Source organism: Penicillium paradoxum, assembly GCF_028828445.1.
Source record: "Penicillium paradoxum strain IBT 22861 chromosome Unknown utg000003l_segment0_segment0, whole genome shotgun sequence".
NCBI classification, from domain to species: domain Eukaryota; kingdom Fungi; phylum Ascomycota; class Eurotiomycetes; order Eurotiales; family Aspergillaceae; genus Penicillium; species Penicillium paradoxum.
Genome location: NW_026643181.1, coordinates 507,109 through 532,746, shown reverse-complemented (window position 1 = coordinate 532,746; position 25,638 = coordinate 507,109). Strand labels below are relative to the sequence as shown.

Genomic DNA, 25,638 nt, shown 5'->3' with positions numbered 1-25,638 from the left:
AAAGTAATTACGGTTAGAGGAGGATAAGATGAACTGTAGAGAAAGCTATCTAGTGAGCTGGATCTAAACCATGTAGTAGCCTCGATGTCAGAATTAAAAAACAAGAAACATACAACAGTGAGGATTCGCTGGTGGTCACCCACCCAACTACTAACTCACCGGCGTGTGGCTTAAGTACGGCTGAGCGGACGGGAAGCCCTGTTTTCCACACCCTATGGTCGTATGTATTTGATTTTACACTAGTTAAAGTCATCACTGTAAACCTTAAGAGGTAGTATGGGGCAAACTACCCACGGTTTGCGCATGGACGGCTCGCCGCTCCATGCAGCCCTTTTAACGCACGAAGGTGCGGCCATATTAGTATATTAGGGACGTGGTTATCGTCATAACTAATCATAGAACAATATAAGGTAAGCTTAAGGTTATTGGGAATTTTTACCTCTTCAACTGCGAAAATGATGTCCTTTCGAGATCTTCTTCCTCTAACTACACGGAGATACAGATATGAGAGGTACGATCAATGCCTTGAGATCCTTAACCAAGAGTGTGACAGATTGGAACGTGAGGAAGATGCGCTCGGATGCACCTATAGCCCGTATTTCATTATGGATATTGACGAACGCTCCTTCCGTGAGTGTTTTGTCAATTCGGAGGATAATCTACTGACGCTATCATGGGACATCTACGATCATGTCTTTCAATCTGCTCTGTTGAGAATGCAGTCCCGACCCCATGCCGTTGCCGTCGGAACGTTTAATAACATCTTCTCTGCCTGGGCCAGAAGAGTGGCCGAGCCCCATCTCCTCTCGATAAATGCAAGCAATGTCCGCGGGCAGACCCGAAGCAAACAGTCTGATATCTCTTGGAGCCCAAGAGACATGCCAAATGGCCGATCGCATAAGTGGCCCACTCTCGTTGGCGAGGTTGCGTGGTCGGAACCTCGCACCAAGCTTCAAAAAGACATCGAGTTCTGGCTGGACGATCCAAACAGTGATGTGAATGTTGCCATCACCATTAGTATCCTCCGAAGGAAGATAATAGTGGAGAGCTGGGAAAGGCGCCATAACAAGCCTCCAGCGCCCAGCCAAAGAATTGAAATTCTCCGCAACCCCCGTCCAGGCCGTCCTCGTGTCAATGGCCAGCTAGAGATAAATTTCTCTGCTGTCTTTCTACGGCCTAAGAGAGCCGGGGAGAGCGATTTTGTTCTGACGGCAACAGATATGGACGAGCTTGCAGCTGATATCTGGACATACCAATACCTCAATTGAAAGATAGCTTCCAGCAGGGACTGGTAAAGGGCATATGAGTTATTTTTTATCAATTGGACTCAAAGCCAATTCCCCTGGCTCCTCGCTACAGATAGAGAGATCTAAGTGGATCGGTGAATGTCAAGTTGACCGGAGACTCGCAAAAGCTACATATATCCAATAACCTCCCTCCGCAATTTGCCTAATTGCGAGTGAAAGCGTCGCAGCAATTTCCCGCGATATATCCGACTTCTTCCTAAGAAGCCACAGAGCTTGGATGCAAGCCTGGGCCTGTTTCATATTTCTCTCCGAATCCCTTTTATGCAGACTCCCAGGTTACAAGATTTTGGCATCGCTCAGTGAACGCCATAAATGAATTTCGGAGAGTCAATATCTCAAGCGTCCCAGATCAACAAGTTGACAATTCTGGATTGGAGATCCCCAGATTGGGGGTACCTGCTCTAGTAGAAATTGGCCTACGCTGTTATTATCTCGGCTGCTCGAGAATATTCAAGGAAACAGAAGAAAAGGCTACAGTCAGTCCGTTACTCGGGGCTGGATACGGAGTACTTGATTGATTTGTGAGCTTATTTGCAAGCTGTGGATGGCGACTTCACACTATATTTCCATAGGCCGCTCCCAGATCCAATCATCCGGGCTTGAGATAGATCCTGCATGCTGTTTCAGCCACTTGAATTTACGCCCAATTCCCACGACTCTTGATGAGGAGATAAGAGGGACTGGCTAGCTTAACGCAAGGTGCACGGATGTCACGCAGCGAGTTGTTTGCTGTTGAGATAGCAGCTTTCCCTTCAACAAAGTGGCCCCAAAGGAATGGAAATTCAAAATCAGTATGTGCCAAATCAGAGAGCTACATGCCTTTGTTGGGGACAAAACGAAGTTCAGAGACTATCCTGATCGATATTGTGCTTGTGGGGGCCAAGTGGAAAAGGCGAGAACTTATTTTGCCTTGCCCCCATGGGTTTGTCAATGACCAGGGCCATGCCTTCACAAGTCTGCCCCTCGCCCTAAGTCACGTCTGGGCGTCAGCACGATGGAACGCTATATTCACGGAAATGCGGCTAGTCTCTTCCTGGTGGATTTTCTTCCCCCCTTCTTCACATGCAGTCTTTCAAAGCCGCCACATCGTCGAGAGATGCTCTTCGCAGCTGGAACATTGTCCGAATTGAACCAAGGGATATCGACTTCGAATCGCAGTACGGGCCTGTTCATGGTCCTCCACGTAAGTACTTCATCCGAACTTTTGTGGGGTCCAAGAAATTGTTGAGATTACGAGAGATGAAGTTTTGAAGCTGATTTTCATGAATGCATAGCCTGAGTCCACCGGAGCCAACTCAACGACGAAATGAACAATACGCGCATAAAAGCTTCGTCCGACAGCGGGATATCGACGGTCGGAACGAGTGCTAAGTCCATTTCATCCTCACAGGGGCCGAGCGCCAATAAAAATCTTCGTTGTGAAATTTGCAACAAGACTTGCACACGGCGTAAGATCTCTGCGTGGAAACCACATCCTTGATAATTGAGTTGCATAGCAGAATTGTTGAGCTGACTCCGCCAGATGATCTACGGGATCGACACCGGCGTCGATGTATGGCCAAGGTGGGTCAAGAACGCAGGTCCAAGCGAAGATCTTGCGATACCTGCGCCCAAAAGAAGGTTCGCTGTACACAAGATCAACCTTCTTGTACCCGGTGCTCCCAGTTGAAGATTTCATGTCAATACCCTTACGCTAGTCGGAATTTGGCGAAGAGAACGTATCCTGACGATGAAAACTCATTAAATGCGGAGCAGTCACGGAGCTCAATTCATTCTGCGAGAATGCAGATGATGGCAGGTCAAATCACCGCCGTCGACGCAATTAATGCGCTTCCAGATATCCAGCAAAACGAACAATCATATGGGGACGACACACAAGCGCCGTTCGCCACCAAAGAGGAACATAGTGGTGCGCTACCCACCGCGTTCTGGAATGGCAGTGATCCATCGAACATCAACTTGAAAGATCATGATTTCACGGGCAACTTCGTGTCTCCCCTAAATCCGATAGTAGCTGAGAGTTTACCATGGGATGATGGACTCGATGATCTCTCTAGCTTCCAGCCTAACGAAAGCGATCCTTCCAGCCCCATAGGGTCGTTACAACGCTTCTCACAGCTGACCGATCAGCATTTCTCTACCGGCTTTCTTCGGTCGAGAGAATCCCAATTCAGCCAAAAGGACAAATATATTGCGCAACCTGGACTTAGCATATCCAAGTCAACAGGGCTGTCGCATTCATCACCCCTCTTAGAATTGACGTGGGCAGAAGAATCCACGGAAGCGGACAGTTTGATTCCAATGAATCTAGACAGTCACACCGTCAGCCTCGCCCGCCTCATCTTCGGGCAATCTTTCATCATTGGAGTGGGGGTCACGTTCGCAGGGACATAAGCAATCTATGTTGGGAGATTCTTGAACATCTTCGTGAATATACTTGTCTCATCCTTGATCTCGAGTTCTATTCCCCCTTTGTGCACTGCCAGTTATACCGCTGTTCTTTAGGTGAAATGGCTGAGCCCATGTCAAACGCATTGGCTTGCATTGGAGCTTATGCAAGTCCTACCGGCATAAATTCTCAATCTGTTGACTGCATGATTAACCAGGAGCGGGACAAGTTGATACAGTATTTTTACGCTGACACTGACGCCCCCGAGCCCTGTCTGGCTGCTCTGCATGCTGCCTGTATCTATCAAATTCTCGGCCTTTTTGGTGACAGCTTCCTTCCCGCTGCTATCAATCAACCATTCCGCAACGGGGATTACGAGAACTCACGCGAACAATATGAGAAGACAGCCAATCTCCATAGTTCACTTCTCTTGAAGGTGAGTCATGGATAGAATTTCTAGGTGAACCCCATCCTCGACTAATAAATAATCTCAAAGATGACCCGGCGACTATCCACCATCCACGCGGAGACCCTCCACATCCACCACGAGGATGAAAACGACTGGGGCCAATGGAAGTTTATGGAATCCTTCCGCCGGAATTTCTTCTTTGTCCACATAATCAACGTTTTGGAATCAAAGTTAGGAAAGCTTGATGGGTATTACTTTGAGCCACTCGGAGACAGCCTTATTCTTAGCATCCCACTCCCAGCCCCGGAGCGCATGTGGCGCTCATGCAGTTCTGAGGAATGGTTCTTTGCTCGCGCGCAGACATTGGGGCCCCCGAGCCCTTCTGGATCCCCGGAAACTCATCAGAGCTATAACCCAAGAACACTTGGCCAGCTCCTAGAGGCAGTCGCAAAAGGTCAAGTAGACCTGGCTTCGTTGCTGCCCCTGACACGCATGCTGCTGGCATGTGCTATGATCTGCCCGCCTAACCCTGTGTTGTAGATATAATGGCCATGCCTCATAGCCAATCACATAAACATTCATTTACACAAGGATAATCATGAGTTATGATAACGCCGAGATATTCTTTATGCTGCATAAGATAGGGATATAAGCATCTCAGGTGTGGGAATAAGTTGGTGATCTCGGCATTGAGTGGAAACCTGAGGTAGGAAGGAAAACCGACTGCCCTGGAGGAGTAGTAAGACTAACAAACATGTTGCATTGACTCGGGGATTTGACGTTGAATACGAAGTGTCAGCCGAAGTCTTATGCCAAACCTTACGCTAAAAAGGCCTCTCGAAGTATAGACGTGCCCTGGAGAGGCAATCTTTGTATGTCCAGCCTTCGAAGATTAATATAGGGGATCATTAATAAGACTGTCCCTGCCTGGATTTGGCCTGGTTTCGTTGAATGGTTGAAAGCATGTAATGCGATGTAGGTAGTTGATTGGAAAAGAATTTTTGTCAGAGCCTGGGTATGTAAAGTAATTTGATAGTCATATATTACTGGGATTCCTCCCTAGTACCACTCATCATCAATAGTAAAAAAGGGTTGCTGCCATAGACCTCCGCAAAGCCCATAAATGGGCCCGAACCCCGGGCCCAAAGCCCACCCAGCAGTGGGCTATGGGCTTAAGCTTCGAAGCCCAACCCAGCCCACAGCCCATTAAAGCCCATCTCGGCGCTCATAAATCGGCCTCTGTAATCGCTGTATTACGACCTTCTACTGGTCGTCTAATTTTTAAAATTTCTAAATGAACGCGTTTTTTGACTTTTTTAGGCGTGATATAAGGAGAAAACTAGTATACAGTCCCTCCGCAAAAGTTTCCGTACGGTCGGGGGTCCACACCCGCGTTTTTCGCGAATAATTACATTTTTGACCCGCGTCTTCTCCCAACCCATGGTTTTTAAAAATTCACCATGGTTCCCAGGACCCCTCTACGTCCTATTAATTCTAATAGGATAAAGGGAAATGAGCTATCTCCCTATCTCCGGGGTCAGATCTTTGGTCAAGCCCAGCTAGGCCTGTCAATCGCGAAAATTGCCCAGCACTTCAGTTTATCCAAATCCACAATTCAGTATACCCTCGAGAAAGAACCTCTCCGACACGAAGGCAATAATCAAAACCGCGTCGGTCGCCCCTCGATTTTATCAGCAGATGACCGTTCTATGGTTATTCGATTGATTCGAAACGATCCCTTTATTACCTATCAAGAAATCCGCGAACAAAGTGGCTTAACTGCTTCCGACGATACCCTTCTTCGAATGGTCAAAGCCTCGGGCTACGGACATTGGAAAGCGAAAAAAAGACTATATTTAAAACCGGAACACGCCGAGCTACGCCTTAATTAGGCTTTAGAGCGACGAAATTGGACGTAGGATGACTAGAAGAAGATTGTTTAGTCCGATGAATGCTCTATTAAAATCGGGAAAGGGAAGCGTTACCGTTAGGTCTTTTTTATCAACCACCGAAATAAAAAATGGAAAAAAGAACATATTACCATATACTCGAAGTCGAAAAATATCTCAATTATGATTTAGGGAGCAATATTCGGTGGTGGTTACTCCGATTTATTCCAAATGAATCGTGACTCGGAGTCAGCACGCAACGGATACTCAAGGTTCTCGTATCGCGAGGTTCTCGAGGAGAATTTACCCCAAATTTGTATAGATTCGACGCGAATCTTTATGCACGATAATGCTCCAATCCATACTGCGCATATTATTCGTGATTGGTTGTGGGAGAATAGAATTGAGACGATGGTGTGGCCGCCGTACTCACCTGATTTGAACCCTATTGAACATGTATGGGCAAAACTTAAAGAAATGATCGACCGCCTTGATCCGGACCTTGATAAATTTGAAGGTCCCAAAGAAGATCTGATTCATCATTTCGAAGAGTTAATTCATGCTGCATGGGCGATGCTAGGCCAGGATTACTTTGATGGGTTGATTTCGAGCATGGGGCGCAGGGTTGAGGCAGTAATTGAGGCAAATGGGTGGTATACTAAATATTAAAAATATAAATTAAATACTATGTCCAATTGCCTATCTAATATATATTTTTATATAATTTTACTATATAAATTGGGGGTATAGTATTTAATTGAAGTTAGCAGGTTCGATTTGCTAAAATCAAAAATGGGAGATATATATTTGATGGGGTGCGGGTCGTACGGAAACTTTTGCGGTAGAACTGTACTACAGGACGGCAAGCGGGGGGCCACAAACCGCTCCAATTGCACCGTTTTTTCGCCGCCCCCGACCGTCCGTTGGTACCTCTATAAAAGACCACTTGCCCTCTTCTCAAATCTCCCACGCACTTTCACTCCTTGCCCACCCGGACTCCTTTCTTCTCGTCCCCACTGACCTTCGACGCATTGACTTTCAGCCGGATGCACTGCCCCTTTCATTTCACCGGCGATGCCGCTCGATCCGCCGCCTAGGCTGGTGCAGCCAGCGCGGGCTGCGACGCGATTTAGCCGCTTAGGGACAAGCGTCCTGGGATGATGTAGCTTTCAGTTGTTTGTCTTCTCTCCTATATCCCCTCTCCAAGAGAGTGACAGGAGTTGTATGTCACGAAACTAGCTCGATCGCGCTCCCCGGAGCTCCTAGCCTCCGCCATCCGTTTCCTGTGACCTCCTTCGCCTCCGCTATTGTAATGCCCCGGATACCGTCCTTGAGCCCGACAATCCTCCAGATTGAGGCTTATATGTTTCTTACCCCGTATCAATCTTCTATAAGTTAGCATCATTGGCACTCGCATTTCTCTCATCTTACAACATAATCATAACCTGGCAGACGTCATCAGATCATAAAGCCATCGACAAAGCTATCTTACTCGCGAAAATGAATTACCCAAAGTGCAGATACAATCATATCACTTAGCCATTTCCATTCACCTGCTCCCAATGTAATGCACAAGTCCCAGGGTCTCAATAAAGTTGTCTCCTCTTCGATACTGTCAAAAACTAAAACTAATTGCTAATATAGTCCTCTGCCCGTCTTCCTACGAAATGACAACAACCTCTTAATAGGTAGCGCAGCACTGGATATCATGTATGCGGATTTGGTTGATTCTGAGAAGCTGCGATGGTGCTGAAGGGACGGGTGGAATCGGCGGAATGAGCTTCAGATATCGACAGAATGGTTTACTATAATCAGACTTTCTATATTACCACATATTCTAGCTCAAATTTTCGTGGAAGCAGAACGTTGAAGAATTCATGTAGCGTCCAAGACAGCTTGTGGCTACCCTTGCGCCTCGTGACCAGCGTAGATTACATGGTATTTTCAAGAGTGTATTCGCTTGTATATTCAATTCATCCTCCAACTCCATACCCCCACCTCTATAGAAGGTTGCGTATCTTAAGAATCAATCACCAGTGACCGAACCAAGAAGGCGCCAAATCTAGCCCCTTCAAAGCATGAGCTTATCTATGACATGATCCACAGTGGGGAACTATCTATATCAATGATGGCACAGGCTGCTAGCTACGACAGGAGTACCATCCTGAGAATCTCTTCCGACATACGAATGTTGGGCAGCATTAAATCACCGCCTATCACAGGTGGACGACCCCGTAGCATCACTCCAGTCATGCTAGAGCCCTTTCTCGCCATTCGTTCGTTTCAGGAATCGCCTGGCAGTAACAAATGAGTCATTTTCATTTCGTTAGGAAGAATGGATTGCTGGCGAACTAGTACAATGCCAAGATCTGCAGCCCGGTACGAGCTCATACAGTGCAACAGCGCCCAATTTTTGTCTACCCAAACAGCTTTCATTGTCCCCGCCTAATCAAATATCACGCAATCCCCTTTCCATTCCTATTTTCTATCTTCCATTGCTCGCTCCTTCGAGACCCTACCTTCAAAATCCATCAACACAATCCCATTGAACATTACACAATGGTCCGTTTCTCCACCTCGCTCTAACCTCTATCTTGATTCAGTAGGCTAACCAACTCCCTAGAACCAAATTCCCTGTGTTGGACCCTGCCACGTCCATAATAGAATGCGATTGAGGAAACCATACCTTAAAGACAACCTCCCAACTCAGCTATGTCTTCTATGCAATCGGGCTTTCTGCGTCGACCACAAAGGGAAGGAGGACGGTGTCTGTGAGATCAATCATGAGACATACTATCGTAACCATCCGGCGGCCCAGGAATACTTGTATCGGACGTATGAGGACTGGAAGAAAGATGGTGAACAGGTGATGGTTGATGGGTGCCGGGAATGAGGGGGAGGTGGCAGTGGCGAAAACAGAAAGCGAGTCCCTGGGCAGACATCCCATATATGGGTCTTCCAAAAAGCCCTGAATTTGAAATAAACCTTGTCTTTCTGCTTCTTCGTAGGTATCGATGAGCTTTTGAAATACCAGCATTACTCCTAATAAACATGGATAATGATCGCCACTATAATATCTAGACTGTTTTACTTCGTCGAAGGGATGTAATCCTACTAAGGGCTATCACAGAGCGGAAAACAAAGAGAGCTTTGGCTGATAGGCTGAGTATTGTGATAAGCAGGATCATGAATAGTCTGTAGGTATGTAATGTAATATAAGTCACTATTTGCAATGTATGGCACCGAGCAATCCCCTAAATTTTCCCTTGGACATGGTAAGTGGCAGAAGAGAGTGACCTTGCCAGGCGCTTCGAAGGGAGCTAGGTATTATCTTCGTTTCATATGCACGAATAATATTGGTTCTGAGCGTTATGTGTAGTCCCGAGAGCTAGAACTCTCTTTATTTTTGGCGCCGTAGAGTTGGGGCGGTAATGCTGGAACTTTGAATCGTCAACTATCTTAAGATGAGGGGTGTATTGCAGTTCTTGTGGTAGCTTCGGCGGTTATCTTGGCAAGTGACTGAAGGTAGTTGATACCAATCTCGTTAGCTCTAAGTCGTCTTTTGGTCTTTATATCAGCGTGTATGGGCTACTATACTGAGTCTCGGTATCTTTCGGTACGAGTGGGGTCGAATTTTGGGCGCTTCGGCACGAGGCTACTTCTGGGCCGTTTACTTATACATTTATCATAAGCTGAATTGAAACGTCACGCTTGCCATTGTTTATTTAAAACACTATCACGATATTACCGATTGCATCATACCCGCCTACGCCAAATCAACATAACATAAAGGTTTCCATATAAAGGCGCGTCTAATTTAAGCAGTGACTAGGCGATACTTGGTTTATCCAAATATTCTTTACTTGCAGGGGCTGAATTGGACACCGACACGGCGCTAAAATGTTGCTAACCTCGACGCGAAGCAGTCATTATAGCTGTGCACAGCCTAACTAGCATATTGTCAATAAAAGAGCCATAGCCGTATCGAGTGTAGGGCAAGGCTTAACGACGTGCGGTTATGAGTGCAATAACGAACGAGTGTACACATTCGAAAATTGACAGCAATAGTGAGAGCTTCATAGTCGACGAGGATGTTTAGAATCGCTTGACCGGGCCGTGAGAAATTCCGACGCCTTGCTTACCACGGCATTTATGCTCTAGGGCTTCTAGCAATCGATATATGTGTTATTCTAGCTGGCGGCCCTAGCCTCGCGGATCCATAGTTGCACTTCTTTCTTATTTAGCTACTTAGTGAATTCACCGCCGGTCAAAAACCTGTCCACTGATTGTTCGAACTTGCTGCAGTAAGCGAGAATATTCTGGCAGTTCTAAAGAACATACAAAATAAAAGCGTCCAACGGAAAAGTTTTGCTTTGTCTGAAAATGTCAGATGTCAGATCTCTCCCTCCTTCCATAGCTCAGCTAGTCTTCTACTTCAATCAACCATCTTCATGATGCATCTCGACGTCTCTCTCAGTAGACTCTGACAGGTTATGGGCCCTCGTAGCTCCATTGACGTCCCCGTCACCATCTCCATCTAGCACTTCGCTGGTCTTCTTCTTCATTATCTCAATTTTCATCTAGCACCTCGCTAGTCATCATCAATTTTCATCACATCTACGCCCGCCGAGGGCTTCTCATCATCAGACAACACCGTCGACGCTTACCAAAAGCCTCTCGACGCGATACCGGCCAGGCCAACACCGTACCTCGCACGGCACAAAGCGAGCACACATTCCAACAATCGACGTCCCCGAGGACCTCTCCATAACACCGGCCAGGCTAACACTCCCGTCGACGCTTACCAAAAGCCTCTCGACGCGACATATACCGTCGACGCCTATCGTTAGGCCCCTCAACGCGTTCCCTACAATCGACGTCCACGAGGACCTCTCTCAATAACCCTTTTCACACCTTACACAGCTTTTTCCTTTCAAAATGTCTGTTACAGGATACTCCGAGCCGAAGCTTACCGAGCTCGTCCTAGCCCTTACCGGCGAAGCTAACTTTACCGTATGGTCAACCGCTCTTAAGTGGGTCTCCCTCCTTCCATAGCTCAGCTAGTCTTCTACTTCAATCAACTATCTTCATGATGTATCCCGACGTCTCTCTCAGTAGACTCTGACAGAAGAATAATTAGCGGAAGACGCGTAGCTAGGGAACTTGGAGATGCTCTACATTTTCTTCCCTGTTTCTTGACTACATAAGAGAAAAAAGCCACGTCCTAGATGGCAACCGGACTACTACCAGCGCTCACTAACTAGCTTGTGCTCGTGAAAAGACTTCCGAGTTTTCTCTGTAAGTGGTTTAGAAAGGGACGCTGTGCCATATATGATGTCTGTGGCTTTGACTTTCGCAGTCTAGGGGGGATGACCGGTATCCTTTTGTCTGCGAAGTTCTTCGATATACGCTAAATAAAGCATGTGTTTCTTCGCCTGTCTATATAGCATCTACGTATCTCCAAACTGCAAAGCCTTTCGTGTTGGAAGGTATGAGGGGATGATTCGCCACGTTATGCTGTAGAGAATGCCAAAATCCGGTAGCCTTCCATGATTTGGTATATTTTTCTATGAACTCAGGCAAATCAGGTCACGAGATACGATTGCACTTCCTTTTAATCTCGGCTTTTTTTCTCTGGTGATAGGGTGGATAGGAGAGGGTGGCATGATAAGGGGCTAATCCATTTGTCTTTATCTGACTTGGAAGGTACCGAGGTCTTGAGACGAGCAACACTTGAAGAATCTGCACGATTTTTGGCCACTAATCCTGCTAGGACTCCTTCCGAGGATGATTCGCTAACATCCTCTGCAATTTCGTTGTCATGCGAGGCTTGATTCCCACTTTTCCCCTTGTCAAGACGAGGCCTAAGGTTCCTGGTGTAGAGAGTTGAGTGTGGTTCAAGACTTCAAGTCCGGTAGGAAGCTTCTGTTTCTGCTGTAAGATCTGGCGGTTTTCATACTCTAAAGTCACTTGACTACTATTAGTATGTTTTTCCCTATTGGGAAGCTTATGCTGGTCGCTTCTATTAAAGGCAGGAGAGATAGACACCGGAGTTAAGCTTTTTGGATTTGACTCGGTATTCACGGAAGTATTGGCACTAGTTGAAGGGGGGTAAAACTAAGGGTAATTTAAAATCCCCTAAAAGGGCTGTCAGAGAGATGATCCTGTACGACTAATCATGAAAGAAAGGAGTGGACTGGAAAATCTCGTATTGCGTGGAGAGAGAAAAGGAAGAAGAAGGAAAGCTAGCTAGACTACGACTAATGTGCTAGGAGATCACGTGTCTTCGCAACACCCCCCACGACTAGTGCTATAGTCGTAAACTGTCTGATCCTGTCCAGCTCTCTCCATTTTGAAAAACCAGTATTCTTTTTGAATGTATTCAGATAACCCCCCATTTCAGCATGAAAATCAACGTTCAACGTTCAATCAGTCTTGCAGACAGTCAATCCTAGCTGCGCAACGAACCTTTTAAACATGATCTTCCCAAGGGGTTTGGTCAGTCCATCAGCTGCCATCTCAGCGGTAGGAATCTTGATGAAATCCACTGTCCCTGCTGCAACTTCTTCATGAAGTCGATGGTATCTGATAGCAATGTGTTTCGTATTGGCATGATGGGGTTGATTGGGAAACGTTGAAAGAACGATTGTTGGTCTCTGCCTCGATGAACTCCACATACACTCTTTCCATGAAAGTCTTATCTTTTTCATCGACTCGCAGGTTCTGTAAAAAGGAAAGACAACGAGGATTCTCAGCAATAGCCTTCTTAAACTGACATAGCTCAAGCATTTGAGAAGGTGCTTCATCTATCGAAGTAAAATCACGAAGCGCCTCTTGAAACTTCCTCACAAAGTCCGAGGGAGATCCATTTTTGTACCGTAGGTTAACCCACTTTGAATAGTAGGTATAGGCTTGTTGATGAGATTTTGTGGCATACGTCTTCCGAAGCTTACCGTAAGCTTCACGTGCATCTGTAATTTGAGCAACGACTGATAATGGTTCGGGTGCGAGAGTTCTCCGGATATGAATAAGGGTTCGGGTATTGCAGGATTGCCAGTTATTGAGCTCATTATCGTACTTTTTCCGAAGTGTCTCATTGACTTCCTCAATCTCCTTTATTCTTTCTCGGACATCTACAGCAGTGATCGTAATGTCATCGTCGGGTTGTGCCTCCCTTGCTTCTGCGAGTAATGCCTGTTCCACAGCCTGTCGAGAGACTTCGAAGTAGTCAGGTTTGCTTGGGGAGGGAATACCATGAGAGATCATCCTAGCATAGTATCGGTTGTTGGCAACGAGAGCCAGATACATAGCTGTTTTCCAATCTCTGTAGTTGGACTGTCCCTTCAGTTTTGGAACTGAGTCTGCACAGTCAATTTCATGTGGACCGACGACGAAGTCCCCAATATAGAAGGATTCCGACATGTTAGCAGTCTACGTAGGGTTCGACGGTTAACAGAGGTGTGTGGCGGTCAACAGAGAAGTCGAACGGCCAATGGGATACGGCGGTCAACAGAAGTCGAACGGCCAATCAGATTGATATGATCCAGTATTCTACCAGGTACTCCGTATTCGGATACCAGAGAGAAATTAGGATAACAGCTGGAGGTATGTAGGGTAGGGTGGGGTAGGGTGTTGTTGGGGCGACCAGTGAAAAGTCTGAAAAACACCCCACAGTGGGTCGGTGCGACGCAGCACCAGGTTCGGAGAAATCAGAAGATGCGAAGCTTGCAGTTATGTAGAGGCTCCGACAGCAATGGACTCATAACCTGTCAGAGAGATGATCCTGTACGACTAATCATGAAAGGAAGGAGGAGACTGGAAAATCTCGTATTGCGTGGAGAGAGAAAAGGAAGAAGAAGGAAAGCTAGCTAGACTACGACTAATGTGCTAGGAGATCACGTGTCTTCGCAACAAGGGCGTTCAACTTTTATGTTTGCACTGGTTAGGGCCTATTTTGGGGCTTATTAGCCCATAGTCAGCCTGTAACGTAGGTCCATAGCCCATCGATGGGCTCGACGCCGGGCCCAAAAGCCAAATCATTTGCGGAGGCTTTGGGGTTTGGGCTTTATGGGCTCTGCGGAGGTCATGTGAATCGAGGCCCTGTCAACTGACGTGGTATTCAGTATAGTAGGGGTCCAATCAAGGGAGTTGAAATCTCTGTATTTCTGTATCCACTATTCTAGCAGGAAATATGACTATCTGACTAATATCAAAAATACTGCGTGGACAGGATAATCTAAACTTCCGGTATGCCGATCTCATGCTCCGACACACCCCCTCAGCTAGGCCAGTATGGTCTAGCTGCTTCCTACGCTCAGTCGGTATGCTATTTCTCTTCCCTTGCTGATCAGACGACCCCTGTTATCAGATAGCTTATGTCGGTCATCCTCAACATTTTGAGGAAAGCTTTATGCTTTTACCTAGTGAGCAACTTTGTGAGTCCGTCTATAGCTATGCTAGCTGTCGGCACCTATTTCACCTTAATTCTTCCTTCTCTGACTTCCTATCTGAGCTAGTGCCGATAAATATTAATATATCGTAATTTCGTCTCGAACGCCGTATCCTCGCTAGTTAGAAGACTGATAGTGCGCTAATTATCGCAATTAATGCTTAGTTAATAGGAAGGGACAAAACTAAGGGTATTAAGAAGTCTACGCTACTATTATAGCTATTTTATAGTCTCTAAGAGACCGAGGAGCTTAGCTTTAGTGGTAGAGGTAGTGACTATAGGCTACTTACTAGCTTTCTAGTCGACTAGTCCGCTATATACTATTAGGACCGGCGTACTAGCGGGTCCTAGCAGGTAGTATAGAACTAGAGTGAAGGAATAGTAGGGTGCTAGTATATTCATAAACTAATCGCTAAAGAGCTAAGTTCCCCTAGTAGTCTCTATATAGATAACCTTTAGCGGGTTACGGGACTAGGTCACCTAACCTAGTAGGGCTTAGTCTCCCTAGTACGGTCTCTAGCGGGGGGGTCATACTACCCCTACTAGGTCACGGGTTCTAGGTCATAGGACTAGGCGGGATCTAGCCTATAAGGCACTCTCCTAGTAGAGGGTCGTAATATTTTCCCCCTCCTTAAAGAGCTACGTCCTCGTAGCTAAGGGTCGGGGGTCGAGGGTCTTTTATAGTCGAGATAGGGAGGGTTCGAAAATAGTATATATATCTAGCTATCTAAAAGAGGGTAATTTGTCTTTATAGTGGAAGGTATAGATAGACTCGGAGCTTTAAGCGTTATCTCTCTTCGTCGCGTATAATCTAAGTTCTTTATATATTTTTCACTTATCTCTCTTCGAGTTATAGCTTTCTTCTTTCTATACTTCCTTATCCTTTCGCTTTTTCTTCTTATAGCTTTTCGTCGCTTCGCTTTTCTTACTATAGGTTATTTTAACTTATTATAGTAGCTCCCTTTCCTCCGGTCGCGAGTACGATATATACCTCTATTAATAATTACGCCTCTCCGGCTATCGTCTCCCCTACTAACCCTACGAGTACGTAGTATCGGTATTATATAGACCGTCTTAGATATAACCCGGGGTATATATATATCTCTCCGCCTAACGGGATTAACGTTAATACTCCCTAGTATAACTATTATACGAGGAAGCGGTAGTTTTATATAATAATAAGTATAGACCTCCGCTTATATTAGCGGTTATTAACGTTCCTTAAGTCGATTCTAGACTCGACGCTTAAGCTAATACTTATATCCTAGCGCCCTATATTACCCCTATATAGAATATATCGTTCCTTACGATTATATAGGGGTTTTAAGGTACGCGGAATACTTTAACTCGAGATATCTATATAGGTATAGTTACGCCTTTCGGTCCTCTTTACGCTACGCCTCTTTTACCTCCCCTACCCTCTCTACCCCTTTTAACGTAGGTTTTATTAATAAGTCGGGTTATAGGTTAGCTTTAGGCGCCTCCTTAGGCTAGGTTATATATATAGCGGTAAGGATATAGGCGTATCTTAGAGATTACTCGTCTAGTATAGGTAGTTATTATATTATATCTTTAGAGAGTATTAGTTATATTACTTTTTATCCTATTTTTTAGCGATAAACTCCTATATATCCTTATTATATATCTATAGTCTCTTTAGGATATTTTTCGTCTACTCCTTATTTTTATTAGTATTTTAGATCCTCCTTTAACCTATTTATAGCGTATATTAGTATAGCTAGTTATTTTTTAGGGGTCTATTTAGTAGTTAGCTATTAGGTTCGGCGTTCTTAAGCCTACTCTAGTCCTTCTAACCTTCCTAGAACGTATTTAGCGGTAGATCTTAGACTATATTAACTTCTTCTTTATAGATCTTTTTTAGCGTATTATATACTCTAGCTATTCTTTCTTTTTATTATAGTAGCTCTTAAATATTAGTATATCTTCTACGTTTTCTCTTAGCTCCTAAGTATTTTCCTCGTACCCGTATCCTCTCTATTTAATAAGATATTCGGCGCCTTTATAGTTATCGGTGAGGATCTTCTCGATCTTCTATTTAGATTAGTTATCTACTAGTATAGGATCGGGCCGCTCTTAAGCTTTTAGCGGATCTCCGTAGTATAGCTCTAGTATTAAAGTATATTATATAGGGTAGATCTTATAGTATCTTAGCGTAAGGATTAGCTAGTATACCTATTATCCTACTATACCTACTATCGTAAAAGGTCCTATATAGCGGTTATCTAGCTTTTTATATAGTTATCCTAAGTTAATATACTTATTTCTTAGTATAACCTATTATCCGATTATAAAAGACTTCTCTATATATTTCCTATCGTAGGCTCGTTTTATTATAGTTTTCGACTCTTCTAGGCGCTTTCTTAGTATTTCTCGTATCTTTAGTATTTTCTTTACGCGGCTTTTAGCGTCGTTATAGGTTTCTATCTTCCTATCTAGTATTAACGTTCTTAGTTCCGGTCGGAATCTTAGTAATACTTTAGCTAGGGATATTTTTAGTATATTATAGGTAGTAGTATTATAGATAATCTATATAAAGGGAATCTATCTTATCTAGTCGTCCTAATACTAGCTTACTATATTATATAGGTAATACTTAATACTCTAGTTTTATCTCTCTATCTATTTATCGGTTTATAGGTAATAGGTTATTAATAGTCTACGTCTCGTAGTAAGGAGATAGTAGAAATAGCTCTAGAATTTTAATATAAAGATAGTACCTCTATTACTAATAAGGTTTTCTAGTATTCCTTATAGGGGTATAACCTTTTCGTAAAATAAGGTTACGAGTTCTAGCGAGTCTACGTCCTTAGTATAGGAAATATAGAGGGAATATTTTAAGAATAGATTAACTATAACTATAATTACGTTATAGGCCTTCCCCTTTTATTTTAAGGGTAGTAGGCCTATAATAAAGTCTATACTTATCTACTAGCCTAGTCTCTTTAGTACTAGTAGTAGTTTAAGTAGTCTATATAGCTTATAGTATTTAATAGTATTAGACTAATAAATCTAGTATATAAGGATATAGTCCTATATATCTTTAATAAGGGTTTTCTACTAGTATTTACGTCTAATAGCCTATAGCGTTCTTTTCCTCGTATAATAGCCTACTTATAGATTATTATAGTAGATCTTTATAATTTCTTAGTAGATTATAGGTTCGCCTTTAGGAATATAGACGTAGTTATTATATCTTAGTAGTCTATCCTAGCTCCTTATACTCTATTATATCTTTAGGGGTTATTTAAAGTCGCCGGTTTCCCGTACTCTTTTAAGCGTATTCTTATAGAACTTATTCTTCGCCTATATCTTAAGTATAAGTTCTACTATAGTTTCTAGCGGCTTATAGATATATATAATTTCTCTTTTAGCTACTTTACGTACCTCCTTTTAACTCGGTAGTCTATTCGTTATAGGCTTAGTAAGGATCTCTACACGTACTATAGTTATTATAGTGTCTAGGTATATTATATCCTATAGATCCCTTTAGTAACTAGCGCCTTTACTAATAGTCTCCTTAAGTCTCTATATAAAGATATTACGACTTATAGTATCCGGTAGCTTATCTACTATATAGTTAGGTCGTCTACTAGAAGCGTCTACGGGGTTTATTTTCCTTAGATAGAATATAATAACGAAGTTAAAATCTACGAGGTATTCTACTTAGCGTACTTAGCGTCTCGTAAGCTCTTTAGTCGTTATAAATTAAATAAGATTAGCGTAATCCGTTATTACTATAATTAGGTACTTATTTCCTCTAAGGAAGTAGCGCTATTCCTTAAACCTTATAAAGATTACTAGTATTTCTTAGTCGCTAACTTAGTAATTTCTCTCTACTATTAGTATCTTTTAGAAGTAGAAAGCGATAGAGTACTAATATCTATCTTTATAAAGTTATAATATAATTACGTAGATAGCGGCTCTTAACGTATCTATTTCTATTATAGTTTTTAATATAGCGTCGAAATATATAAGTATTAGCGTAGTCTAAAAAGCGGTCTTAGTCCTTTTAAAAGCTTCTCGCGCTTCTTCTATAAAGATAAACCCTTCCTAGCGCTTATTTCTTCCCTTCTTTTATATATCTAGCCCCTTAATTAGATTATTAAGGGGGGTATTAATTATTAACTATTTCCTAATAAAACGTTAGTAGAAGTTAGCGAAGCCTATAAACTACTATATATTAAAGATATAGGTCGGCTCTAGCTATTAGTTTATCGTCTCTATTCGGGTAAGGTCTATAGTAACTCTATAGCGGGAGATAATAAAGCCTAAGAAGTCGACTCTCTCTACGTAGAACGTATACTTACTAGGTTTAATAAATAACCTCTACTTAATTAGGCGTTCTAGTACTTCTTAAACGTAATATATATAGGTCTCCTTATCCTTCGAGAAGATTAGTATATTATTAAGATATACTACTAAGTAGACGTTAATAAGTCCTACTAAAGCTCTATTAATATATACTTAGAAAGTAGCGGGAGTATTCGCGAGTCTAAACGGTATTACCGTATATTCGAAATATCCGTAGCGGTATCTAAATACTATTTTCTACTTATCTCTTTATTTTATATAGATCCTATAGTAAGTATCTCGTAAATCTAATTTAGTATAGATCTATACTTTTAATAATCTTACTAGGGACTTATTAATTAGTAGTAGAGGGTAGTGGTTCTTAATAGTAATCGCGTTTAACCCTCTATAGTCTACGTAGAGTCTAAGCTTACTATCTTTCTTCGGTATAAAGAGGATAGATATACCTAATTAACTCTTTAAGTGTCGGATCTAGTCTTTTTCGAGGTTCTCTTTAATATACTAGCGGAGGACTTCTAACTTCTTAGCGGATAGTACGTATACTAATCTCTAAAGGGATATCTTACCTAATATTAGCTTAATTATATAATTATACTCTATATAGGTTAGAAGGGCTATAGTACCTTCTTTACTCGCTATAATAGCTAGATCTTAGTATTCTAGCGGGAGTTTAGTTAAGGGTTATACCGGATAGGAGATCCTATCCGAGCTTTATATTACCTCTAGTATTACTATAAACTCCCTAATAACCTTATTAATATCTAAGTATAGCTCTTTAAGTATATCTTATAGTCTTATTTCTTCCTTAAAGTCTTTTAGCGGGAGGGTTTTAACCTCTAGCGGGGCTATATTTCTATATACCTATTTACTAGTTACCTAGTTAATATCCGGATTTACTAGCCTAAGCTAATTTATTCCTAGGATTATATTATAAATTATTATATCTATAGCTTTATAGGTTATTTTAATAACTCTATAGGTTCTATTCTAGTCTATTAGACTAAGCTATACTTCTTAGCTTCTATATAAAGGGATCTTACGCCCGTCTACGGCTTCTACTAAATAGGTACTTATTATATACGTCTCTTCTAGATTCTCTTTTACCTATTTTTAGCTTACGAAGCTCTAGGTTACGCTACTATCTATTAGCGTCTTAGTTACCCTTATCGGGGCTTTAGTCTTAACGTCTAATATTAGTATATTATAGATAAGTGCTCGGTATACTCTCTTACGTTCTCTAAAGAGGACTATTCTTAATACTATAGGAGTTTATAGTATAAGGTCGTCTATTTTTTTAACTTTTCCGTAGCTATAGTATTTACTATAGTTTTCTTACGGTAGTTCTTTATATAGTAGCCCGGCTTACTATAGAAGTTATAGAATTTACTATCTCCGCTCTAGTCTTATTTAGACCCTATAGTAGCTTTTCTACCCTCTATAGTAGTTATAGCTTACTATATAAAGAAGGCGCTATTTCCCTTAAAGGGTCTTTTACTAGATTCTTATAAGTCTATAGTATTTCTTAGCGCTATCTTCCTAGCCTCCCTAAGATATAATATCCTACTTAGTATTACTTTCTTAATTTAGTTATAAAAGGCTACCTAGTTATCCTATTAATCTATAGCGGGGGCTATAAACCTTCTTACTTTATCTTATATCTTCTTAATAATACCTATCTCTAAATAGTCGATTCTTATCTATTTAGTTAGCGTATCTTTTAGGCGGTTATAGAGTCCGGTAAGCTTTAAGGCGTATTAGTATATATCCTAATACTTAGCTTACGTTATTTACTACTAATTATATTTAGCTTCTCGTTATATCTTAATAGAGTTAGTAATCTAAGCGAGCGCCTATATTTCGAAGACCGACTAGGTAAATATCGTACTTAGGTTATTCCTATAGTATTCTATCTATATTATATTAACCTTTAGCGCTAGGAACTTAATTACTTAGTCTACCTTACGTACGTTACTAGCGAACTAGTTAGGGTATCTATTCTAGAAGGCTTCCTAGTTTGACTTAAAGAGATTATATTCGCCCGAACTCTTAGCTCTATACGTTATTATATTATAGGGTATATATAGTTCCCTTACTTCCTTCTAATAGGATAGGTAGCCTCCGGTATTTCCTTATAATATAATCGAGTTCGTATAGGTAGTATTAGGTAGTTAGTAGGTAGTTTAGCTAATAGTACTACCTAGCGAACCCTAATAGATCCTAGATCCTTATATTCTCACCTATAGGATTACTACGTTTTCTTCTTCGTCTTATAGCTCCGCGCGGATTCTATTTTTCTCCTTTACTAGAGCTAGATATCTTTTAAGGGTCTCTAACTCTCGGAGTTCCGCCTCCTTATCTACCTTAGTCGGGGTTATCGGATCCGGCGGGTTTCCTCTTTAAAGGTTATCGTTAACTCCCTATATCTCTACCTCTTCTAATAGGGGTTATAGGGGTCCTAGGATATCGTTCGTTTCCGCGATTAGGGCTAAGGTTCCCCTTAGGCGGTCGCTCGTATGTCGAGTCGTCGATATTACGTATTCTAACGGTCTAGTTTAATTAAGATTTAGCGATTAGAATATTAGGACCGGCGTGCTAGCGGGTCCTAGTAGGTAGTATAGAACTAGAGTAAAGGAATAGTAGGGTACTAGTATATTTATAAACTAATCGCTAAAGAGCTAAGTTCCCCTAGTAGTCTCTATATAGATAACCTTTAGCGGGTCATAGGACTAGATCACCTAACCCGGTAGGACTTAGTCTCCCTAGTGCGGTCTCTAGCGGGGGGTCATGCTACCCCTACTAGGTCACGGGTTCTAGGTCATAGGACTAGGCGGGATCCAGCCTATAAGGCACTCTCCTAGTAGAGGGTCGTAATATATACCTAGTAGATATAGCCCGCGGAGCTCTTTCTATTAGGATAATCCCTATATAAAGTATTATTAGCGAATTATACGGAGTCCCTTTCTATACCTAATTCTATACTATATTTAATAGCGAGATAGCGGGTAGAATTAAGGTAGGTAATAACTCTATTAGCTACCTAATAGTGCTAGGGGCCTAGGTTTATTAAGTATTATACTAGACGAGTAGTCGATTTTATAGTATCTAGTCTTATAATCGTAGTAGTATATCTAGTAGATCCTACTTTCTTTTAGTATAATAGGATCTCTTAGGCTATAGCTATACCCTAATATAGAGTTAGCTCTTCGATAGGTATTAGGGTATATACCGCTAGTCTATCTATAAGATTATATCGTATAGCGATACTTACTATATAGCTATCTTAATAAAGCTATAGCTTCTTTTACTACCTATCTCTAATAATACGGATATTAAGAAACTATACTATCTCTCCGTAGTCTATTAATTCCTAGTATACTTCTAGATCTCGCTCTAGTTTTATAGCCCTTCTTTATATATCTTTATAATAAGTAATTAAGATATTATCTATATAAAAGAAGACTATTAGTCTATTTCCGATAAAGATATAGAGGTCTTCTAGGGCTTATTATAGACCTAGCTTACGAAATACACTAGCTACTTCCTACTACTAGAGTCTAGGTAAGATCCGTAGACTATATAGTGCGTAGTAGAGTTTCTAGTATTTACCGGGTAGTCTAAACCTATTAGGTATCTAGGTATAGATCTCTTTTTCTAGCGTACTATTTAAAAAGGTAGTAATAGTATCCCGCTATCTTAGATCGAGATTAAATACGGTAATAAGGGTAAAGATTATCCTTATAGTCCTTACTACTAGTGTAGTAGCTCTCTTTTCTTCGTACGAAATAGTCTCTAGATCTCCCTATACGTATATATAAGCTTTAAATTTAACTAGATAACTATCCTAATCGTATTTATAGGTAAATACCTATATAAGAGGTAGTATTTACTTACTTCTATCCTTTAGTCTCTCTATAATCTTATAGGTTTCCTTTTCTATTAGAGAGTTAATCTCCTTTCTTATTACTATAAGAAAACCTTCCTAAAATAGATAGTTTATAATATCTTTATAGTATTTTAGGACTAGGGGGAGATTATCTTAATAACGTCTAATTTTAGGCTTCTTAGTATATAGACCTATAGCGAAAGTATATAGTAGTATAGGAGGGTCTTCCTTTTTATCTATAGCTTCTATAATTATTATATAGATATAGTCTTTATCTTACCTAGCTTAACGCCTTCGCTTTCTACTAATAATATTACTAGTATCGATATCTCTTATAATTTATCTACTTAGGGTAAGAAGTTCCGCCTATAGTTATCTTTCTAGCTTATCTTCTATAGTGGGAATAGCTTTATTATCCTAAACCTAGTCGCTAACTAGATCCTCTAGATCCTCCGGTATATCTACCTCCTAATTAGGGGTAATATAGGGATCTTACGGCGGCGTAATAGGGAGCGGAGGAAGGGGTTTATCTAGAAATATACCTAGCGGGGCTCGGGGTTTATAGATCTTAGGCATTTACTATATAATCGTAGTTTTTAGGAAGGGTAGGACCACTTACTAATCTACCCCCTAAAGTAGGGTAGTATCTCGCTAACTAACTTCACTAGCTATCTCCTTTTACGGAGAGTTCTACTATATATTCTACTAGTTTTCTTACTAAGATCCTTACTAAGATCCTTAATAATTATAGTACTAAGTTTCCTATAGATTATTAGACTAAGTTTCCTATAGATCTCGATAATCTCTCTCTTCTATTTCGCTAGTCTCTTAACTCGCTATCACGCGATTAAGTACCTAGGTGAACTCTTCTATAGTAATTTCCTAAGGTTCTTACTATATTAGTATTAGAATAAGCTAATATCTATTATAATTAGGGGTATATTTACGAGTTTTATTAAATACTATATCCCTAATAGGCTTTACTTTCCTATTATATAGGAACTAGATTTTCTAAATATTTAATACTATATAGCTAACTAAGAATCCGATCTTAGCTCGTAGGTTTATTTTATTAGACTAGACCTATTTATTAATCCTATAGTATACTAAACTTCTATATAGTTTAATATTTAATAGGTTAATCCTCGGCGCCTATAGTACGAACTCCTTCCGCACCTCCTCCTATAGTATAACCTAGCGGTTTTCGGTAGTAATATACGTCGGCGTACGATTTAGTAACTATACCGTAGCGTTAGCGGCCTCTAGCTATAGATCTTTTAGGAGCTTTCCTTTAAGTACGAGTATATATATACGGGTAATAATTATACTACCGGATCTTTTAGTATAACTATTTATTTCGGAGTGCCCTAGGGGGTTATAATATATAAGGATACTATTAGAAGTAAAACTATATTCCGTAGGTTTTCTAGCTAAGGACTTATTATCGTATTAGAAGGCTTTAATTAGTAGATCCTATTAGTTTCTTACTAGTTCTATAAAACGATTAATCGCTAGCTAATACTTAGGCTTTATTTTATAGGTTATTAGCTAATAAAACCTAGGACCTTCTAGGTAAAAATAAAAGATCTAGCGGTACTTATTCTCTACTAGCGGTAGCTAAATAAGATTAAAGTATACTCTTCTAAATCGTCTAAAAGTACGCCCGATAGCTTATCTTAATATCTATCTTAGTATACGACCTAGTTAGTAAGTCTAGTATAATACCTATATTTTAGTAGACTCCTTTTCTTTATCGTTAAAAATAACTCTATCTACTATAGTAGCGAGTTTTATAGCGCTTCGTTAGTTAATATAGATAAGTCTCCGGTACTAGATATCTAATAAGGCTTTTAACTACTAAGGTTTTACTAACTTTCTCTCCGTAAAATAAGCTTACTAGGGCTATATTTCCCTAGGTCTATCGAAGATCTAAAGGTTAAACTAATCCTAAAGGTTTATATAGATAACTAGTCTATTATTAGGGTCTCTAATATAGTTTATACGCTAGCACTATATCCCGCCTTTCTTTTTTAGTATAGAATAGGATACTAGGTTTATATAGAAACTAGGGGAATAGAGGGTATTACTAAGTGTAATCTCTATTTTACCTTTTACTAGATATCTACCTACTAGTCTAACCTTCCCCTTTCCTAGTACTTAGGTAGTACTATCTCCTATCGTAAGATCCGAAATCTAGGGTATAAAGTTAATAAAAAGGTCTCTATTATTATAGATATAGGTACTAGATCCTATATTAAGGATCTATCTATCTTTTAAGATAGGTTCTCTATTTTTAGTAAGAGAGAGGGCGTATTTATAGTTTTATACTAGCCCCCCTACTATATAGTATAGGGCTTAAGGGTAGTAGCGAAGCTCACTTAATTTATAAACTCTTCCTTCTAAGGTTACTAATTTTACTAAGTTTGCTAAGTTTACTATACCTTTTCTACCTTCTTTTCTACCTATTTCTTCTAAGTAGGCTCTTTAGCGAGTTTTTACTTAATCTTTTCTAGCTTTCTTAGGTTAATATAGGTCCCTTCGGGGCGGTTTTCCTTATTAAGATACTAGTATATTACTATTTTATATAAATAATAGGGGTTCCCGTATAGGTACCTCCTCTTTTTAAATAGGATCGGCTCCTTAGTTTAGGACTAGATCTAGGACTTTACTTCTTAGTGTCCTTACTAGGTTAAAAATACCCCTTTTAGGGGTATAGTAGATAATACCTTTTATACCCCTATTTCTCGATTTATTACGCGGAACGACTCGAGGAGATTACGGGTTTAATAGACTTTCTTATCTATAATAATCTCTTAATATCTTCCTTACCACTAAATAGGTAAGACCTCTTTAATAGTATATAGGAAGTCCCTATTTACGTCTCCGTTATTAATACTAAGGCTAATAGCTTACTCCCTTAGGGTATTCTATTATTTAAGCTATTATTTAATATCTCTAGTCGGCTTTTAGATAGCGAAGA

At 41.0% G+C, this 25,638-nt stretch overlaps 3 protein-coding genes across 3 annotated transcripts; all 3 read left to right on the top strand.

Annotated features, from left to right (window-relative positions):
* Window positions 1-455: 455 nt before the first annotated feature.
* N7457_002125 (uncharacterized protein) lies at window positions 456-1,268 on the top strand (the record flags this gene model as incomplete). The annotated part of the gene is made up of 1 exon (XM_057173171.1): window positions 456-1,268. One exon carries the CDS (start codon window positions 456-458, stop codon window positions 1,266-1,268), a length of 813 nt encoding a protein of 270 aa, XP_057033322.1.
* A 1,821-nt stretch (window positions 1,269-3,089) lies between these two features.
* On the top strand, window positions 3,090-3,701 carry N7457_002124 (uncharacterized protein; the record flags this gene model as incomplete). The annotated part of the gene is made up of 1 exon (XM_057173170.1): window positions 3,090-3,701. The coding sequence occupies one exon, from the start codon at window positions 3,090-3,092 to the stop codon at window positions 3,699-3,701; it is 612 nt and encodes a 203-aa protein (XP_057033321.1).
* Window positions 3,702-3,817: 116 nt separating this feature from the next.
* N7457_002123 (uncharacterized protein) lies at window positions 3,818-4,645 on the top strand (the record flags this gene model as incomplete). Its single annotated transcript, XM_057173169.1, has 2 exons — window positions 3,818-4,132; window positions 4,193-4,645. 2 exons carry the CDS (start codon window positions 3,818-3,820, stop codon window positions 4,643-4,645), a joined length of 768 nt encoding a protein of 255 aa, XP_057033320.1.
* Window positions 4,646-25,638: the final 20,993 nt, after the last annotated feature.